We start from the raw sequence: 16001 nt of genomic DNA on the forward strand, positions 1-16001 counted from the left end.
TAACTTGGAGGTCGAACAATTTTCACAGGATGTTAGTAGTGATGATGATAGGGGACCCAAAAAGTTCTTTTTCCAAAATTCTAGCTGTTGTAGGGGCCGGTTAGGAGCAAATTTTAGCATTTGCATGTGTTTCGGAAAATATCTAAATGAGCTAAAAACCCAGGAAGTACGTTGTTATCTGACCAATGATTCTCATAGAGGGATGGCAATTAAAGCAGCCTATTGTTAAAAGGCCCACATTTTCCTATTGTGGGGCCCTTTTAGAGCACTTTTTTAGCACCTATTTTCCATTGACAATACGTGCCAAAACAACAAAGTAAAAGGCTTGATTGGGTATAGACTTCCATAACCTCTTTTGAAATAGTTGAATAATAAGTTATTAACACCAATATAACAATCGAGCTGTTAAAGGGCCCGTTTGGAGCTAAATTTAGCATTTTTCCACTGAAAATACTGCAGCAGAATTACTAGTATGTTTCTAAACACATAATTAAAAGCTGGAGTGGGTGTAAAACCTTCATAACTTCCTTTGAAGTAGTTTAATAATGAAGTTATTAACACCAATATAACATTTGAGCTGTTAAAAGGCCTGTTTGGAGCTAGATTTAGCACTTTCCACTGAAAATAATGCAGCAGAATTATTAGTATGTGTCTGAACACCTAATTAAAAGGCTGGAGCTGGTGTAAAAGGGTGTAAAACTTTATAACATCTTTTGGAGAAGTTTAAAATAATCAAGTCATTTACACCAATATCACAATGAACCAGCTAAAGGGTCCGTTTGGAGCTAAATTTAGCATTTTTCGGGAGCAGTATTCACGAAATAAAATGTCATAAAACCTTTTTTTAATTTTAGTTAAAAGGGTGGAGTAGGGATAACTCTTTAAGTAAAGAGTTCTTATAAATAATAATATAATGCTTTATTTGGTCATTATATCTATGAATCTGTTAAAAGGGCCTTTTGGAGTTAAGATTTAGCATTTAGTACTTGAAATACTGTCAGATTTGTTTTCCAAAGTTTACTTACACAAATAAGCGCACCGTATGTAAAAGCAAAATTAGAATTACAATGGTATTATTTACAGTAATTACTTTCTTATTACTATTTCAGAATCGGTCAAAAATGAGCACCAAATATAGCATACATTTAGTATCAGAATACCCAAGAATCAAATCAATCAAAAAGTTTTGGTCTGAGTTCAATGTTTTAAAAAGAGATTTGTTTTACAAAAATGCTTAGAAACTTTTCTGCCATTTATGGTAACAAAAGTGTTTACATTGATTAAAAAACAAAAATTATCGTTTTCACATGAAAACAGAAATAAGACATTTCGAATGTTTTGAGAAGAGATTTGAATGTTTTGAGAAGAGATTTGAATGTTTCAAAAATATTTAGTTGTCTTGGTCTACTTACTCCCCAAATAAAAAAGAATTTCGAACGTTTCAAAAAGACATTTTGAATGTTTCAATTTTAAATGATTCAAATGTTAGATTTAAATGTTACATTTTTTATTATAAGCAAAGACTTTGTCAGGCTTGGATGGATGTATATGGGTAATGGTAATTGTAGGCTTTATAAATATGCTTGTTATGGATTTATTTTTCTTTAGATGTATGCTTAAATGTCTAAGATTACCCAGAATTGTTTTTGTAAAGACTTGAAGTTATGAAATGCTTAAGTTTTCTCTATAGTATAGTTTTCAATGATTTCGCTTTTTCTCATTTCAGTTAATCAAAGAATAAAACATAGATAAAATAGATATAGGCCAAGAAAGAATTATACGAGTGTTCACGACCTGACTGTGGCAAGGTTTTAAACACATCAAAGCAGCCAATTCAAGACATCAGAAAATTTGTTTGAAAGACCATTTGATACCTAAAAAGACACCATTAGAGTGTCCGAATGTTTGGTGCAAAAAAACCTTTTTTAAGTCCTACAACTTGAAAAGACACTTGAATATTTGTATTCAAAAAAGGGTATCCAACAAACAATATATTGCAGTGGACCTGGTTGCTCAAAACAATTTTTGAAGCGATCAAAGTTAATCCGCCACCAAACATCACATCAAAAGCCAATATACACGTGTGATACTTGTCAAGCCACATATTCTAGATCTGATAAATTTAGAGCACATGTTTTGATGTGCAAAGAGCAGGGTTATGAGCATCCGTCTATGATTTTGTCAGATTCCGTCCAGAACCAGCAGGTTTGTTTCTTGTCAGTCATAAGAGTCTTTTATTAATTTCCAGCTTGAGTATTTCAACAACAATTGCGACATCACAATTCAGACTATTTATTATAAAGAACACAGACGGTTGGAAAATTTTCATAAAATGTTTCATTAATCCTTTGAATTGAAGGCTAAGGAAATATATTAATAATAAATTGCTATTAAAGATCATTATTAACTTTCATGTCTTCAGGTTACATTTGATGAAAAGGCTAAGTCAGCCAACGATGATGAAACATTTGTTGAGCCTGTTGAATTTTTCGTAAACCAGCAGGTTAGCGTCCTTGATTTTGATTACTTATATATTATTAAATGCTAAAATTCGTAGATAATTCTAAGAACTAAGAGAACTTTAGAAGGAATAATTAGCACTTAAACATCTTTTGTCTTCAGTCAGATTTGAAAAATAAAATATGTGAAACAGACTTTCTTAGCAATTTTATTGGCTAGTATATTTTATTTCTATCTCTACAGGTGTCAAGTATTGAACTTTCAGAGACAGAACTATTAGAGAACAAGGAAGAGGCATCTAAAACATTAGCTTCAGACTGTCCACAAGTTGAAGGAGCAAGGTTGATTGAAGAAAATCTACCAGTCTATATTCTTGAAGATAACATTCAGATATGCTTCAAGATTTGAGTTTTGTTGAAAGTTCACACCTGTTTATTCAAAGTTTCAATATGACAGTGACTTAGCTAATTGCAATAAACAATTATTGAGACAACTACTTCGTCTAGGAAGAAAAAGTAGTGTTAAATTAGCTGAGTTTTCAAAACTTCGTTTCATAATGTTCAATAAAAGGTTTGACGATATTTTATTCATGGAAAACTTAGCTTCTGATTTGAAATTTCAAAATCGGTTTGAGCTGATAGATTTTATCAATAACCACGCGCATAGTTATATGCTGCCTTACTGAATTCACACACTGGCGAAGTTGTCCGAAAATCACTTGAGAATTGGCACCAATCTGCAATCAAATTTTGCGATAGCCAAATCGTTCTTCACTGGCTCAGCAATGACAAAAAGACGTTGAAAAACATGGGTTCGTAGCCGAGTTATCGAAAGTTTACGTTTCACACAATCCAATCAATGGTTCTACGTTCAAAGTGACCATATGATCGCAGATATTGGCACTAGAAGAGGACCTTCAATCCCTGATGTCGCTAATGATTCTCGTTGGTTCAAAGGAGATCCTTGGATGAAACTCAACTATTCGGAAATGCCAATTGTCAAGATTTCCGATATCAAGATGTCCAAATCTGAAGAGTCTCAAGCAGCCGTAGAAATTTATCATTCTGAGGTTCATCACTCCAAGCAGTCAAACCCAATTATAAGGATCATGGATGAAGTTAACAAACGTCTGGAATTCAGCAACTACCTGATATCACCGCTCAAGTATCAGTTTCGAAAAGTCGTGAACATCATGGCAATCATCTTCAAATATTTCAAAGCATTGAGGAAAAGAAGAAAATCACCGACCAATTCACCACTTCCTCTCACAGCTGATTCATCATTTGTCTTCCTAGTTGAGGACGACATAACATCTGCGAAGAACTATTTCTTCCGAAAAGCCACCCAAGAGATCAAGAAGTTTCTACCATCAAAAGGAATCAAGGACATCACATCAGAGCAACACGGTATCCTGAAGTACACCGGTCGGATTCTTGACACTAATGATATCACAATTGTTGGCAGATTTACCAATTCAATGAGAGACTTATCTTCATCAACATTCCGTGTACCTGTTTTGGACAAATTCTCACCAGTAGCTGTAGAAATTGTCAACAACATCCATTGGTATCACATCACCGCAAAACACTCTGGCGTGGAAACTACTCTACGATTTGTTCATCTTCAAGCCTATATCATTGAGGGACGGTCACTTGTAAAGATGGTACGCAGATCATGTCAAAGATGTCGCTATCTGTTGAAAAGAACCGTAGATGTTGCAATGGGACCGGTCTCCAGACACAATCTCACCATTGCCCCTGCCTTCTATGCAACTCAAGTTGATCTTTGTGGACCATTCGATTCATATTCAGCACACCACAAACGCACTACAGTCAAGATATGGCTTCTCGTTTTCTGCTGTGCCACAACTTCAACAACAAACATAAAAGTTATGGACGATTACAGCACTCAGTCGTTCATCCTTGGCTTCACAAGATTTTCATGTGAAGTAGGATATCCGAAAACCCTACTTTGCGACGCTGGCAGTCAACTCATTAGAGGCTGTCAAGACATGCGGTTCAGCTATCTCGACGTCAAACATCAACTCTTCATCAGTAATCAAGTTGATTTCGAAGTTTGTTCTGTTGGTGCTCATAACGAACACGGCAAAGTTGAACGAAAGATCCGTGAAATCAATTCATCTATCAATTTCACACCGACAAAAGTTATCTACACTTCAGTGGGAGACACTTGCTTCCTCTATCGCCAACAGCATCAATAATATGCCCTTAGCCATCAAGGGTACAATCGGAGATCTGGAAAACCTCGATATTCTAACGCCAAATCGCCTCAAGCTTGGTCGAAACAATGAAAGATCACCAGTTGAACCAGTTCAGCTTGTAAGTAATCCGAGCAAGCTTGTTGATGAAAATTGTAAGATATTCAGTTCATGGGTTGAGAATTGGCTTTTGTCACACGTCCCAAAATTACTGAAGCAGGAGAAATGGTTTACTACGAGTCATGAAATCAAAATTGGAGATATTGTTTTATTTTTGAAAAATGATTCGAAATATCTTCAACGTATCAGTATGGAAAGGTTGTTAATGTTGAATTTAGTTCCGATGGTTTGGCTCGTCGTGCTAGTGTACGTTATATGAATGCTAATGAGAAAGTATTTCGTGAGACACGTCGTTCCACACGAAATTTAGTTATCATCAATCATGTCGATGAAGTTGATTTGTTTTATGAATTGGGAAAGAACACTTTAAAGAACTTTTCAAAAATCAAATAAAATTTTTTTTGTCTTTATGGGGGGAGTGTAGAAAAATCAGTCAATTTTCATATTATATAATACACACAAAAAATTTATTCAGGTTATTTTCATTTTCATTAAATTTATCATATTTGTTCAATGCAGGTCATTTTGTCAATGTTTACATTTTATACTCAATGTAGGTCATTTTTTGTCAATGTTTACATTTTGGTAATGTTTATTTTCAATGTAAGTCTGTATTTTATACATTGTTTACATTTCTACCATTTTGATGAGTCATCACTTTTTGGTGTCCAGTCCACATGAGGCTAGACTAGGGCTTGCATGCTTCTTCATGCCATTCACAATCAAGCTCACAAGGAGTAAGGAGCTCAAATTAAAACTCAAATTTTTTCAATATGGTCAACATTCAATACTTTCAATAGTCAAGTTCAGACTTTGAAATTCAGACAATATTCACAATGCTTTCATGCTGGCAGGCTGGTAGGTTTTGCTTTCTTGTTTTGCTTTTCTTTCTGCCTTTTGCTTTTTGCCTGTCAGTTGTGGCCATTTGTTTTCATAGCATGCTTTGGCGGCCATCTTGGATTTTCAGCATGCTTAGGTTTGGTCATCTGGACTTAGATTTTCTCAAACATTTTCAATATTTATTTTTCTAATCAATTCAATTTCAAGACTTAACTTTGTCAACCAAATTTATTTCATTTAAATTAATCAATCAAATACTTATTAGTTTATCATATTTCATTTTCAGTTTGAACATACGTCAATCAACGTTACAAATACCTGTCGTCTGAATCATTGACCCCCTCAACCGCCTTTGGGTAGTCTCAGTCATCATTTCGACCCTCATATAACAACACCACTGGGCCTGACTTAGTGAGAAGTAACGCCCGCCGCCCACCCACCTTGCCTAAAACGGGCGGCGCCGAAGTTGCCCCAAAAGAAAGAGGCGACACTTAACTATCCAATGAGCTATGAACCAACCTCTAATTAGCCTATTTCATAGGATTCGTGCATTTGTTACGTGCTATTTTGTATTCAATTTTGTTCAAAAATCCCCTGAACTCAATTGGGAATTTGAAAACTGTTTTCTATATTGTTGTCGTCTTTACAAATTTCAACTCTCAATGCACGAAGGAGCGTTTAGCAATTAAAATATAACTAGCATAGTGACGTATAAAACTGTGATATACAGAATAAAGACGATAACACTGGAAAACAGTTTTTAAATTCTCAATTGAGTTCAGGGGATTTTTTAACAAAATTGAATAGAAAATAGTGTTGAATCCCGGTTAATTCCCTCGCCTCCCCATCCATGACCTTCCTCAAATGAATTCTGCTGAATCATCTCGATTTCGTAAATTCAGGAAACCATCCCTCGTTTTACAAGCCCTCGTTATCAAACTTCTGGAACCCTTCATGAAAGCTAATTTTTATTATATTAGTACCTGGAAAATGAATTGATCATTAATCCTTTTGTTCCCACTAGCCAGAACCCCTTTTTATTACCTAGAAATTCCTTATTTTATGCTTTCCTCCTCACGGCCCCTTTACGACCTTGTTTGTTTCCCAATTTAGGTCCTAACACTATTAACATTACATGTAGCAATTTTGATTTAGTGGCCCAGTATATATAGAGGTCAAAATTTTGTTTTTGTATTTTGTTGACAGTACATTTTAGTCTTGGATACAGTTTGTTTTGATTTTACTATGTAAGTAATTTTGTCTAACGCTTTAGTATGGTGGTTGAAATAGAACTTGTTCTTAATGAAATTTCATTCTGTCTCTGATTCATTCTGTACTCATCTTTTTGTTTTAAACTATGTCTGGTCATGAAATACAAGTAAGTCCAGATAGAGGGCTCGGAACCTTTTACACTCTTTTAGAACCAATTTTCGACTTGATCTCCCTTTTTTTTAACCTCCACTTTTTTAGACATGTTTCGAAAACTATTCAATGATAGGGTATTTTCTTATTCCTAATGAACTAAGGAAATGTGGAAAATAGTTTGAATATTTATTGTTCTAAGTTAGATTGGATTTCAAGATGTTGTTGCAACTTGTGTTAAAGAGAATCTGAAAGAACCCTTTCCTGCTCAAAGTGATGGTACTTATTTGATTAAATTTTGATAAACCTCTATGTAGCTGGATGAGGAATATAATTAAATCCTTATATACTAGCACAAATTAGAAATGCTTTACATGTGATTCATAATAAAATCGCAAAAAAATTAATATTATTTGTTTTTGATGTTATGTTTACTGACAGTTTAGCACAATTTTTACAGGCTTAATTTTTGAAGTACTGAACTGTAAAACGCATCAAAAGCTAATAAAATACAAGCAAAACAAGTAGTCATTTCTTATGACCTGTTTTAATTAATTGTATGCTGTTTTATTTTACAGGTGCGGCTGCGATAGTTGAATCCAAAAAGCCAGCATTCATTCAGCTTGAAGCAGAAAACCTTTATCGTGTCAGACACCCAGATTGTATCTTTGTCATGGTTTGTGACGAGGTCAAATCTATTTATGATAAGTGTCAATCATTAGACAAGAAATTTAGACTCTACCAAAATAGGCTTACTTCACCACCTCCACTTCCTGAAACATTAAGAACATCAGATTCTTCGCACACAAATTATCGCTATTTATCACCTAAAGATCTATTCGAACGGTTACAGAATACCCAACACACAAAGAGGTAGCCTGGGAATCAAAGCTCATAGTTTTAGAAAAAACAAAAAATACCTCACCTCACAAAGTTCTAAAATTATAGAGCTTGGTGCAGGTAGATTAGTCTGACACAGAATGTTATAAACAGTCTGTGTGTGAACCCTTGTTGACAGAGCTTCTGACTCCCCTAGGTGGTGCTACCCCGCACTCAGGAGCTGGTCTAATATTTTATATATACAAACTATTTATTAATCATTCACTTATACACTTATTTTTAACTATTTTATATATTTTTATTCATAGTAGGAGGTCTACATCAGTAAATTATTAACTGCATTTTGTACAGACCTTCTTTACCAAAATTATTATAATAATAATAATAATAACCATAAAAGCTGAAATTTGTTCCTTTTTAATCATAACTCGTGCTGATAACATGCTATTAGCAATGCCCAAAACTTGGCCGAGTCTGATTTTTGAGAAAAAATCCTTTCCGTTCGACAATGCCGGAAATATGCCGGAAATCGCCGTTTTTTTCAGATTTTCATCGGACTTTTTCCTTATATTTCGTTGTTTTTTCACACAAAAACATTATTAATAGCAATGTCCACGATCAAGCATGATTCAATTGTCAATAAAACTGATTTTTGAAGCCGGAACTTTCTAAAAATCGCCGGAACAGCCGATTTTCGCCGGAAAAACGATATTTCTTGAATTTCTTGAGCTGTACTTTATATTTTTTCATGAAATTTTGCACACTGATGCAAAATGTCAATACCTAAATTGTGACGAAGCCCGATTTTCGAAAAAAATTCATTTATGCCGAAAAAACTGTTTTTTTGGAATTTTCTCGAGATTTTATCATTAGTTTTTTCTGATTTTTTGCTCAAAGATGCGTATTAACAATGCCCAAAAGATGGCCGATTCCAATTTTTCAGAAAAATTTTTTCCGGCGGAAAATGCCTGAAATATGCCTGAAATCGCCGTTTTTCTAGATTTTCATTGGACTTTTTCCTTATCTTTCTATGTTTTTCACTCAAAAACATTATTGATAACAATGCTCACCATCAAGCATGATTCAATTGTCAATAAAACTGATTTTTGCGACCAGAACTTTCTATTTATTTTTTACCTACAACCCTTCCCTCTCCCCCACCATCAATCAATGATGAATTTCTTTTTTTTTAACAAAATTGCCGTTTTCGGCAATAATTATATATATTTGCCAGGACCACGGTTGACTGGCTAACACGAGCTAGCAAAAAAAAAATGATATTTTTTTTAACAAACAAATAATCCTATCATAGGCGAAATATATATATTATATTCTAATTGAAGGCTGAGCTCACTTCCGAAGCATCAGTGTCATTTGAGCATGAAGAGACAATATAATTGTCTCGATACCATGGGTGTCTGGTTCCTCGGACACAGTATACCAGCGATTTCCACTTTTGCTTCCAAGAGTTCTATCACAGAAATCACATTTCAGCTGCCCTTCTTGGTGAGGTGTTTGAGTGTTCATTTTGTTCAATAGATAGCAGCTAATGTCATGACAGAATGTCTAAATATTTCAACAGACAATAACAGACAAGATCAGAAGCATTTTGTTCGTTTGTTTCGACTTCTTTCGAACGACCAGATGTCTCTGCTTGGTTTGTTTTGTTTTGTTGGCTCAGACGTCCGCCATCTTGAATTTCTTGCGTTATGCATTTTCGCTAAGGACATGTTTTTTAATTGTTTCGTTTTTGGCATTTTCAAAAAAGCTAAATTTTGATTGGGGTAACTTGGAGGTCGAAAATTTTCACAGGATGTTAGTAGTGATGATAGGACCCCAAAAAGTTCTTTTTCCAAAATTCTAGCTGTTGTAGGGGCCGGTTAGGAGCAAATTTTAGCATTTGCATGTGTTTCGGAAAATTATCTAAATGAGCTAAAAACCCAGGAAGTTGTCTATCTGACCAATGATTCTCATAGAGGGATGGCAATTAAAGCAGCCTATTGTTAAAAGGCCCACATTTTCCTATTGTGGGGCCCTTTTTAGAGCACTTTTTTAGCACCTATTTTTCCATTGACAATAAGTGCCAAAACAACAAAGTAAAAGGCTTGATTGGGTATAAGACTTCCATAACCTCTTTTGAAATAGTTGAATAATAAAGTTATTAACACCAATATAACAATCGAGCTGTTAAAGGGCCCGTTTGGAGCTAAATTTAGCATTTTTCCACTGAAAATACTGCAGCAGAATTACTAGTATGTTTCTAAACACATAATTAAAAGCTGGAGTGGGTGTAAAACCTTCATAACTTCCTTTGAAGTAGTTTAATAATGAAGTTATTAACACCAATATAACATTTGAGCTGTTAAAAGGCCTGTTTGGAGCTAGATTTAGCACTTTCCACTGAAAATAATGCAGCAGAATTATTAGTATGTGTCTGAACACCTAATTAAAAGGCTGGAGCTGGTGTAAAAGGGTGTAAAACTTTATAACATCTTTTGGAGAAGTTTAAAATAATCAAGTCATTTACACCAATATCACAATGAACCAGCTAAAGGGTCCGTTTGGAGCTAAATTTAGCATTTTTCGGGAGCAGTATTCACGAAATAAAATGTCATAAAACCTTTTTTTAATTTTAGTTAAAAGGGTGGAGTAGGGATAACTCTTTAAGTAAAGAGTTCTTATAAATAATAATATAATGCTTTATTGGTCATTATATCTATGAATCTGTTAAAAGGGCCTTTTTGGAGTTAAGATTTAGCATTTAGTACTTGAAATACTGTCAGATTTGTTTTCCAAAGTTTACTTACACAAATAAGCGCACCGTATGTAAAAGCAAAATTAGAATTACAATGGTATTATTTACAGTAATTACTTTCTTATTACTATTTTCAGAATCGGTCAAAAAATGAGCACAAATATAGCATACATTTAGTATCAGAATACCCAAGAATCAAATCAATCAAAAAGTTTTTGGTCTGAGTTCAATGTTTTAAAAAAGAGATTTGTTTTACAAAAATGCTTAGAAACTTTTCTGCCATTTATGGTAACAAAAGTGTTTACATTGATTAAAAAACAAAAATTATCGTTTTCACATGAAAACAGAAATAAGACATTTCGAATGTTTTGAGAAGAGATTTGAATGTTTTGAGAAGAGATTTGAATGTTTCAAAAATATTTAGTTGTCTTGGTCTACTTACTCCCCAAATAAAAAAGACATTTCGAACGTTTCAAAAAGACATTTTGAATGTTTCAATTTTAAATGATTCAAATGTTAGATTTAAATGTTACATGTTTTATTATAAGCAAAGACTTTGTCAGGCTTGGATGTATGCTATGGGTAATGGTAATTGTAGGCTTTATAAATATGCTTGTTATGGATTTATTTTTCTTTAGATGTATGCTTAAATGTCTAAGATTACCCAGAATTGTTTTTGTAAAGACTTGAAGTTATGAAATGCTTAAGTTTTCTATATAGTATAGTTTTCAATGATTTCGCTTTTTCTCATTTCAGTTAATCAAAGAATAAAACATAGATAAAATAGATATAGGCAAGAAAGAATTATACGAGTGTTCACGACCTGACTGTGGCAAGGTTTTTAAACATCAAAGCAGCCAATCAAGACATCAGAAAATTTGTTTGAAAGACCATTTGATACCTAAAAAGACACCATTAGAGTGTCCGAATGTTTGGTGCAAAAAAACCTTTTTTAAGTCCTACAACTTGAAAAGACACTTGAATATTTGTATTCAAAAAAGGGTATCCAACAAACAATATATTTGCAGTGAACCTGGTTGCTCAAAACAATTTTTGAAGCGATCAAAGTTAATCCGCCACCAAACATCACATCAAAAGCCAATATACACGTGTGATACTTGTCAAGCCACATATTCTAGATCTGATAAATTTAGAGCACATGTTTTGATGTGCAAAGAGCAGGGTTATGAGCATCCGTCTATGATTTTGTCAGATTCCGTCCAGAACCAGCAGGTTTGTTTCTTTTGTCAGTCATAAGAGTCTTTTATTAATTTCCAGCTTGAGTATTTCAACAACAATTGCGACATCACAATTCAGACTATTTATTATAAAGAACACAGACGGTTGGAAAATTTTCATAAAATGTTTCATTAATCCTTTGAATTGAAGGCTAAGGAAATATATTAATAATAAATTGCTATTAAAGATCATTATTAACTTTCATGCCCGGGGGGGGCACTCGATCTGAAAACGACCATACGTTCGGCCCAAAATTTGGCTTCTAAAATCGGACCCTTACAGTGCAGTGAATTTCCATGAAAAATCATACCCTTACAGTGCACTTTTTCCAAATTTCTCGCCAAGAAAATGTGGAATTTTTCTTCCAAAATTGACCAATTTTGTGCCAATTTTGCCAAAAAATTGGCCTTTTATCACAATTTCCTACCCTTACAGTGCAGTTCAGTGCAGTTTTGTAATTTCCTACCCTTACAGTGCACTAGCTGAACTATGAAAAACCTACCCTTAAGGGCCGAACGTCTGGTAGGTCATTTACCTTGAGTGCCCCCCCCCGGGCTTTCATGTCTTCAGGTTACATTTGATGAAAAGGCTAAGTCAGCCAACGATGATGAAACATTTGTTGAGCCTGTTGAATTTTTCGTAAACCAGCAGGTTAGCGTCCTTGATTTTGATTACTTATATATTATTAAATGCTAAAATTCGTAGATAATTCTAAGAACTAAGAGAACTTTAGAAGGAATAATTAGCACTTAAACATCTTTTGTCTTCAGTCAGATTTGAAAAATAAAATATGTGAAACAGACTTTCTTAGCAATTTTATTGGCTAGTATATTTTATTTCTATCTCTACAGGTGTCAAGTATTGAACTTTCAGAGACAGAACTATTAGAGAACAAGGAAGAGGCATCTAAAACATTAGCTTCAGACTGTCCACAAGTTGAAGGAGCAAGGTTGATTGAAGAAAATCCACCAGTCTATATTCTTGAAGATAACATTTCAGATATGCTTCAAGATTTGAGTTTTGTTGAAAGTTTCACACCTGTTTATTCAAAGTTTCAATATGACAGTGACTTAGCTAATTGCAATAAACAATTATTGAGACAACTACTTCGTCTAGGAAGAAAAAGTAGTGTTAAATTAGCTGAGTTTTCAAAACTTTGTTTCATAATGTTCAATAAAAGGTTTGACGATATTTTATTCATGGAAAACTTAGCTTCTGATTTGAAATTTCAAAATCGGTTTGAGCTGATAGATTTTATCAATAACCACGCGCATAGTTATATGCTGCCTTACTGAATTCACACACTGGCGAAGTTGTCCGAAAATCACTTGAGAATTGGCACCAATCTGCAATCAAATTTTGCGATAGCCAAATCGTTCTTCACTGGCTCAGCAATGACAAAAAGACGTTGAAACAATGGGTTCGTAGCCGAGTTATCGAAAGTTTACGTTTCACACAATCCAATCAATGGTTCTACGTTCAAAGTGACCATATGATCGCAGATATTGGCACTAGAAGAGGACCTTCAATCCCTGATGTCGATAATGATTCTCGTTGGTTCAAAGGAGATCCTTGGATGAAACTCAACTATTCGGAAATGCCAATTGTCAAGATTTCCGATATCAAGATGTCCAAATCTGAAGAGTCTCAAGCAGCCGTAGAAATTTATCATTCTGAGGTTCATCACTCCAAGCAGTCAAACCCAATTATAAGGATCATGGATGAAGTTAACAAACGTCTGGAATTCAGCAACTACCTGATATCACCGCTCAAGTATCAGTTTCGAAAAGTCGTGAACATCATGGCAATCATCTTCAAATATTTCAAAGCATTGAGGAAAAGAAGAAAATCACCGACCAATTCACCACTTCCTCTCACAGCTGATTCATCATTTGTCTTCCTAGTTGAGTGCGAAGAACTATTTCTTCCGAAAAGCCACCCAAGAGATCAAGAAGTTTCTACCATCAAAAGGAATCAAGGACATCACATCAGAGCAACACGGTATCCTGAAGTACACCGGTCGGATTCTTGACACTAATGATATCACAATTGTTGGCAGATTTACCAATTCAATGAGAGACTTATCTTCATCAACATTCCGTGTACCTGTTTTGGACAAATTCTCACCAGTAGCTGTAGAAATTGTCAACAACATCCATTGGTATCACATCACCGCAAAACACTCTGGCGTGGAAACTACTCTACGATTTGTTCATCTTCAAGCCTATATCATTGAGGGACGGTCACTTGTAAAGATGGTACGCAGATCATGTCAAAGATGTCGCTATCTGTTGAAAAGAGCCGTAGATGTTGCAATGGGACCGGTCTCCAGACACAATCTCACCATTGCCCCTGCCTTCTATGCAACTCAAGTTGATCTTTGTGGACCATTCGATTCATATTCAGCACACCACAAACGCACTACAGTCAAGATATGGCTTCTCGTTTTCTGCTGTGCCACAACTTCAACAACAAACATAAAAGTTATGGACGATTACAGCACTCAGTCGTTCATCCTTGGCTTCACAAGATTTTCATGTGAAGTAGGATATCCGAAAACCCTACTTTGCGACGCTGGCAGTCAACTCATTAGAGGCTGTCAAGACATGCGGTTCAGCTATCTCGACGTCAAACATCAACTCTTCATCAGTAATCAAGTTGATTTCGAAGTTTGTTCTGTTGGTGCTCATAACGAACACGGTAAAGTTGAACGAAAGATCCGTGAAATCAATTCATCTATCAATGTTTCACACCGACAAAAGTTATCTACACTTCAGTGGGAGACACTTGCTTCCTCTATCGCCAACAGCATCAATAATATGCCCTTAGCCATCAAGGGTACAATCGGAGATCTGGAAAACCTCGATATTCTAACGCCAAATCGCCTCAAGCTTGGTCGAAACAATGAAAGATCACCAGTTGAACCAGTTCAGCTTGTAAGTAATCCGAGCAAGCTTGTTGATGAAAATTGTAAGATATTCAGTTCATGGTTTGAGAATTGGCTTTTGTCACACGTCCCAAAATTACTGAAGCAGGAGAAATGGTTTACTACGAGTCATGAAATCAAAATTGGAGATATTGTTTTATTTTTGAAAAATGATTCGAAAATATCTTCAACGTATCAGTATGGAAAGGTTGTTAATGTTGAATTTAGTTCCGATGGTTTGGCTCGTCGTGCTAGTGTACGTTATATGAATGCTAATGAGAAAGTATTTCGTGAGACACGTCGTTCCACACGAAATTTAGTTATCATCAATCATGTCGATGAAGTTGATTTGTTTTATGAATTGGGAAAGAACACTTTAAAGAACTTTTCAAAAATCAAATAAAATTTTTTTTGTCTTTATGGGGGAGTGTAGAAAAATCAGTCAATTTTCATATTATATAATACACACAAAAAATTTATTCAGGTTATTTTCATTTTCATTAAATTTATCATATTTGTTCAATGCAGGTCATTTTGTCAATGTTTACATTTTATACTCAATGTAGGTCATTTTTTGTCAATGTTTACATTTTGGTAATGTTTATTTTCAATGTAGGTCTGTATTTTATACATTGTTTACATTTCTACCATTTTGATGAGTCATCACTTTTTGGTGTCCAGTCCACATGAGGCTAGACTAGGGCTTGCATGCTTCTTCATGCCATTCACAATCAAGCTCACAAGGAGTAAGGAGCTCAAATTAAAACTCAAATTTTTTCAATATGGTCAACATTCAATACTTTCAATAGTCAAGTTCAGACTTTGAAATTCAGACAATATTCACAATGCTTTCATGCTGGCAGGCTGGTAGGTTTTGCTTTCTTGTTTTGCTTTTCTTTCTGCCTTTTGCTTTTTGCCTGTCAGTTGTGGCCATTTGTTTTCATAGCATGCTTTGGCGGCCATCTTGGATTTTCAGCATGCTTAGGTTTGGTCATCTGGACTTAGATTTTCTCAAACATTTTCAATATTTATTTTTCTAATCAATTCAATTTCAAGACTTAACTTTGTCAACCAAATTTATTTCATTTAAATTAATCAATCAAATACTTATTAGTTTATCATATTTCATTTTCAGTTTGAACATACGTCAATCAACGTTACAAATACCTGTCGTCTGAATCATTGACCCCCTCAACCGCCTTTGGGTAGTCTCAGTCATCATTTCGACCCTCATATAACAA

At 34.6% G+C, this 16001-nt stretch overlaps 2 protein-coding genes across 2 annotated transcripts; both read left to right on the forward strand.

The window, feature by feature from the left end:
• The first annotated feature begins 3343 nt into the window (after nucleotides 1-3343).
• LOC136814119 (uncharacterized) lies at nucleotides 3344-4681 on the forward strand. The gene has a single exon (XM_067070626.1). The coding sequence runs from the start codon at nucleotides 3344-3346 to the stop codon at nucleotides 4679-4681; it is 1338 nt and encodes a 445-aa protein (XP_066926727.1).
• A 2314-nt stretch (nucleotides 4682-6995) lies between these two features.
• On the forward strand, nucleotides 6996-15163 carry LOC136814120 (uncharacterized). The gene is made up of 6 exons (XM_067070627.1): nucleotides 6996-7016; nucleotides 7207-7279; nucleotides 7579-7676; nucleotides 12686-12874; nucleotides 13111-13626; nucleotides 13739-15163. The coding sequence occupies exons 1-6, from the start codon at nucleotides 6996-6998 to the stop codon at nucleotides 15161-15163; spliced, it is 2322 nt and encodes a 773-aa protein (XP_066926728.1).
• Nucleotides 15164-16001: the final 838 nt, after the last annotated feature.

This window comes from Clytia hemisphaerica, unplaced genomic scaffold (assembly GCF_902728285.1).
Source record: "Clytia hemisphaerica strain Z4C2 unplaced genomic scaffold, Clytia hemisphaerica genome assembly, whole genome shotgun sequence".
Lineage (NCBI taxonomy): Eukaryota > Metazoa > Cnidaria > Hydrozoa > Leptothecata > Clytiidae > Clytia > Clytia hemisphaerica.

What these genes read in the sequence shown, in the direction of transcription:
- LOC136814119 (XM_067070626.1), top strand. Translation starts at nt 3,344, where the DNA reads ATGATCGCAGATATTGGCACTAGAAGAGGACCTTCAATCCCTGATGTC.
- LOC136814120 (XM_067070627.1), top strand. Translation starts at nt 6,996, where the DNA reads ATGTCTGGTCATGAAATACAA. An exon ending in TTGTTGAAAGTTTCACACCT is followed by an intron (nt 12,875 to 13,110) that starts GTTTATTCAAAG and finishes CCACGCGCATAG; the next exon opens with TTATATGCTGCCTTACTGAA. An exon ending in AGTATCAGTTTCGAAAAGTC is followed by an intron (nt 13,627 to 13,738) that starts GTGAACATCATG and finishes TTGTCTTCCTAG; the next exon opens with TTGAGTGCGAAGAACTATTT.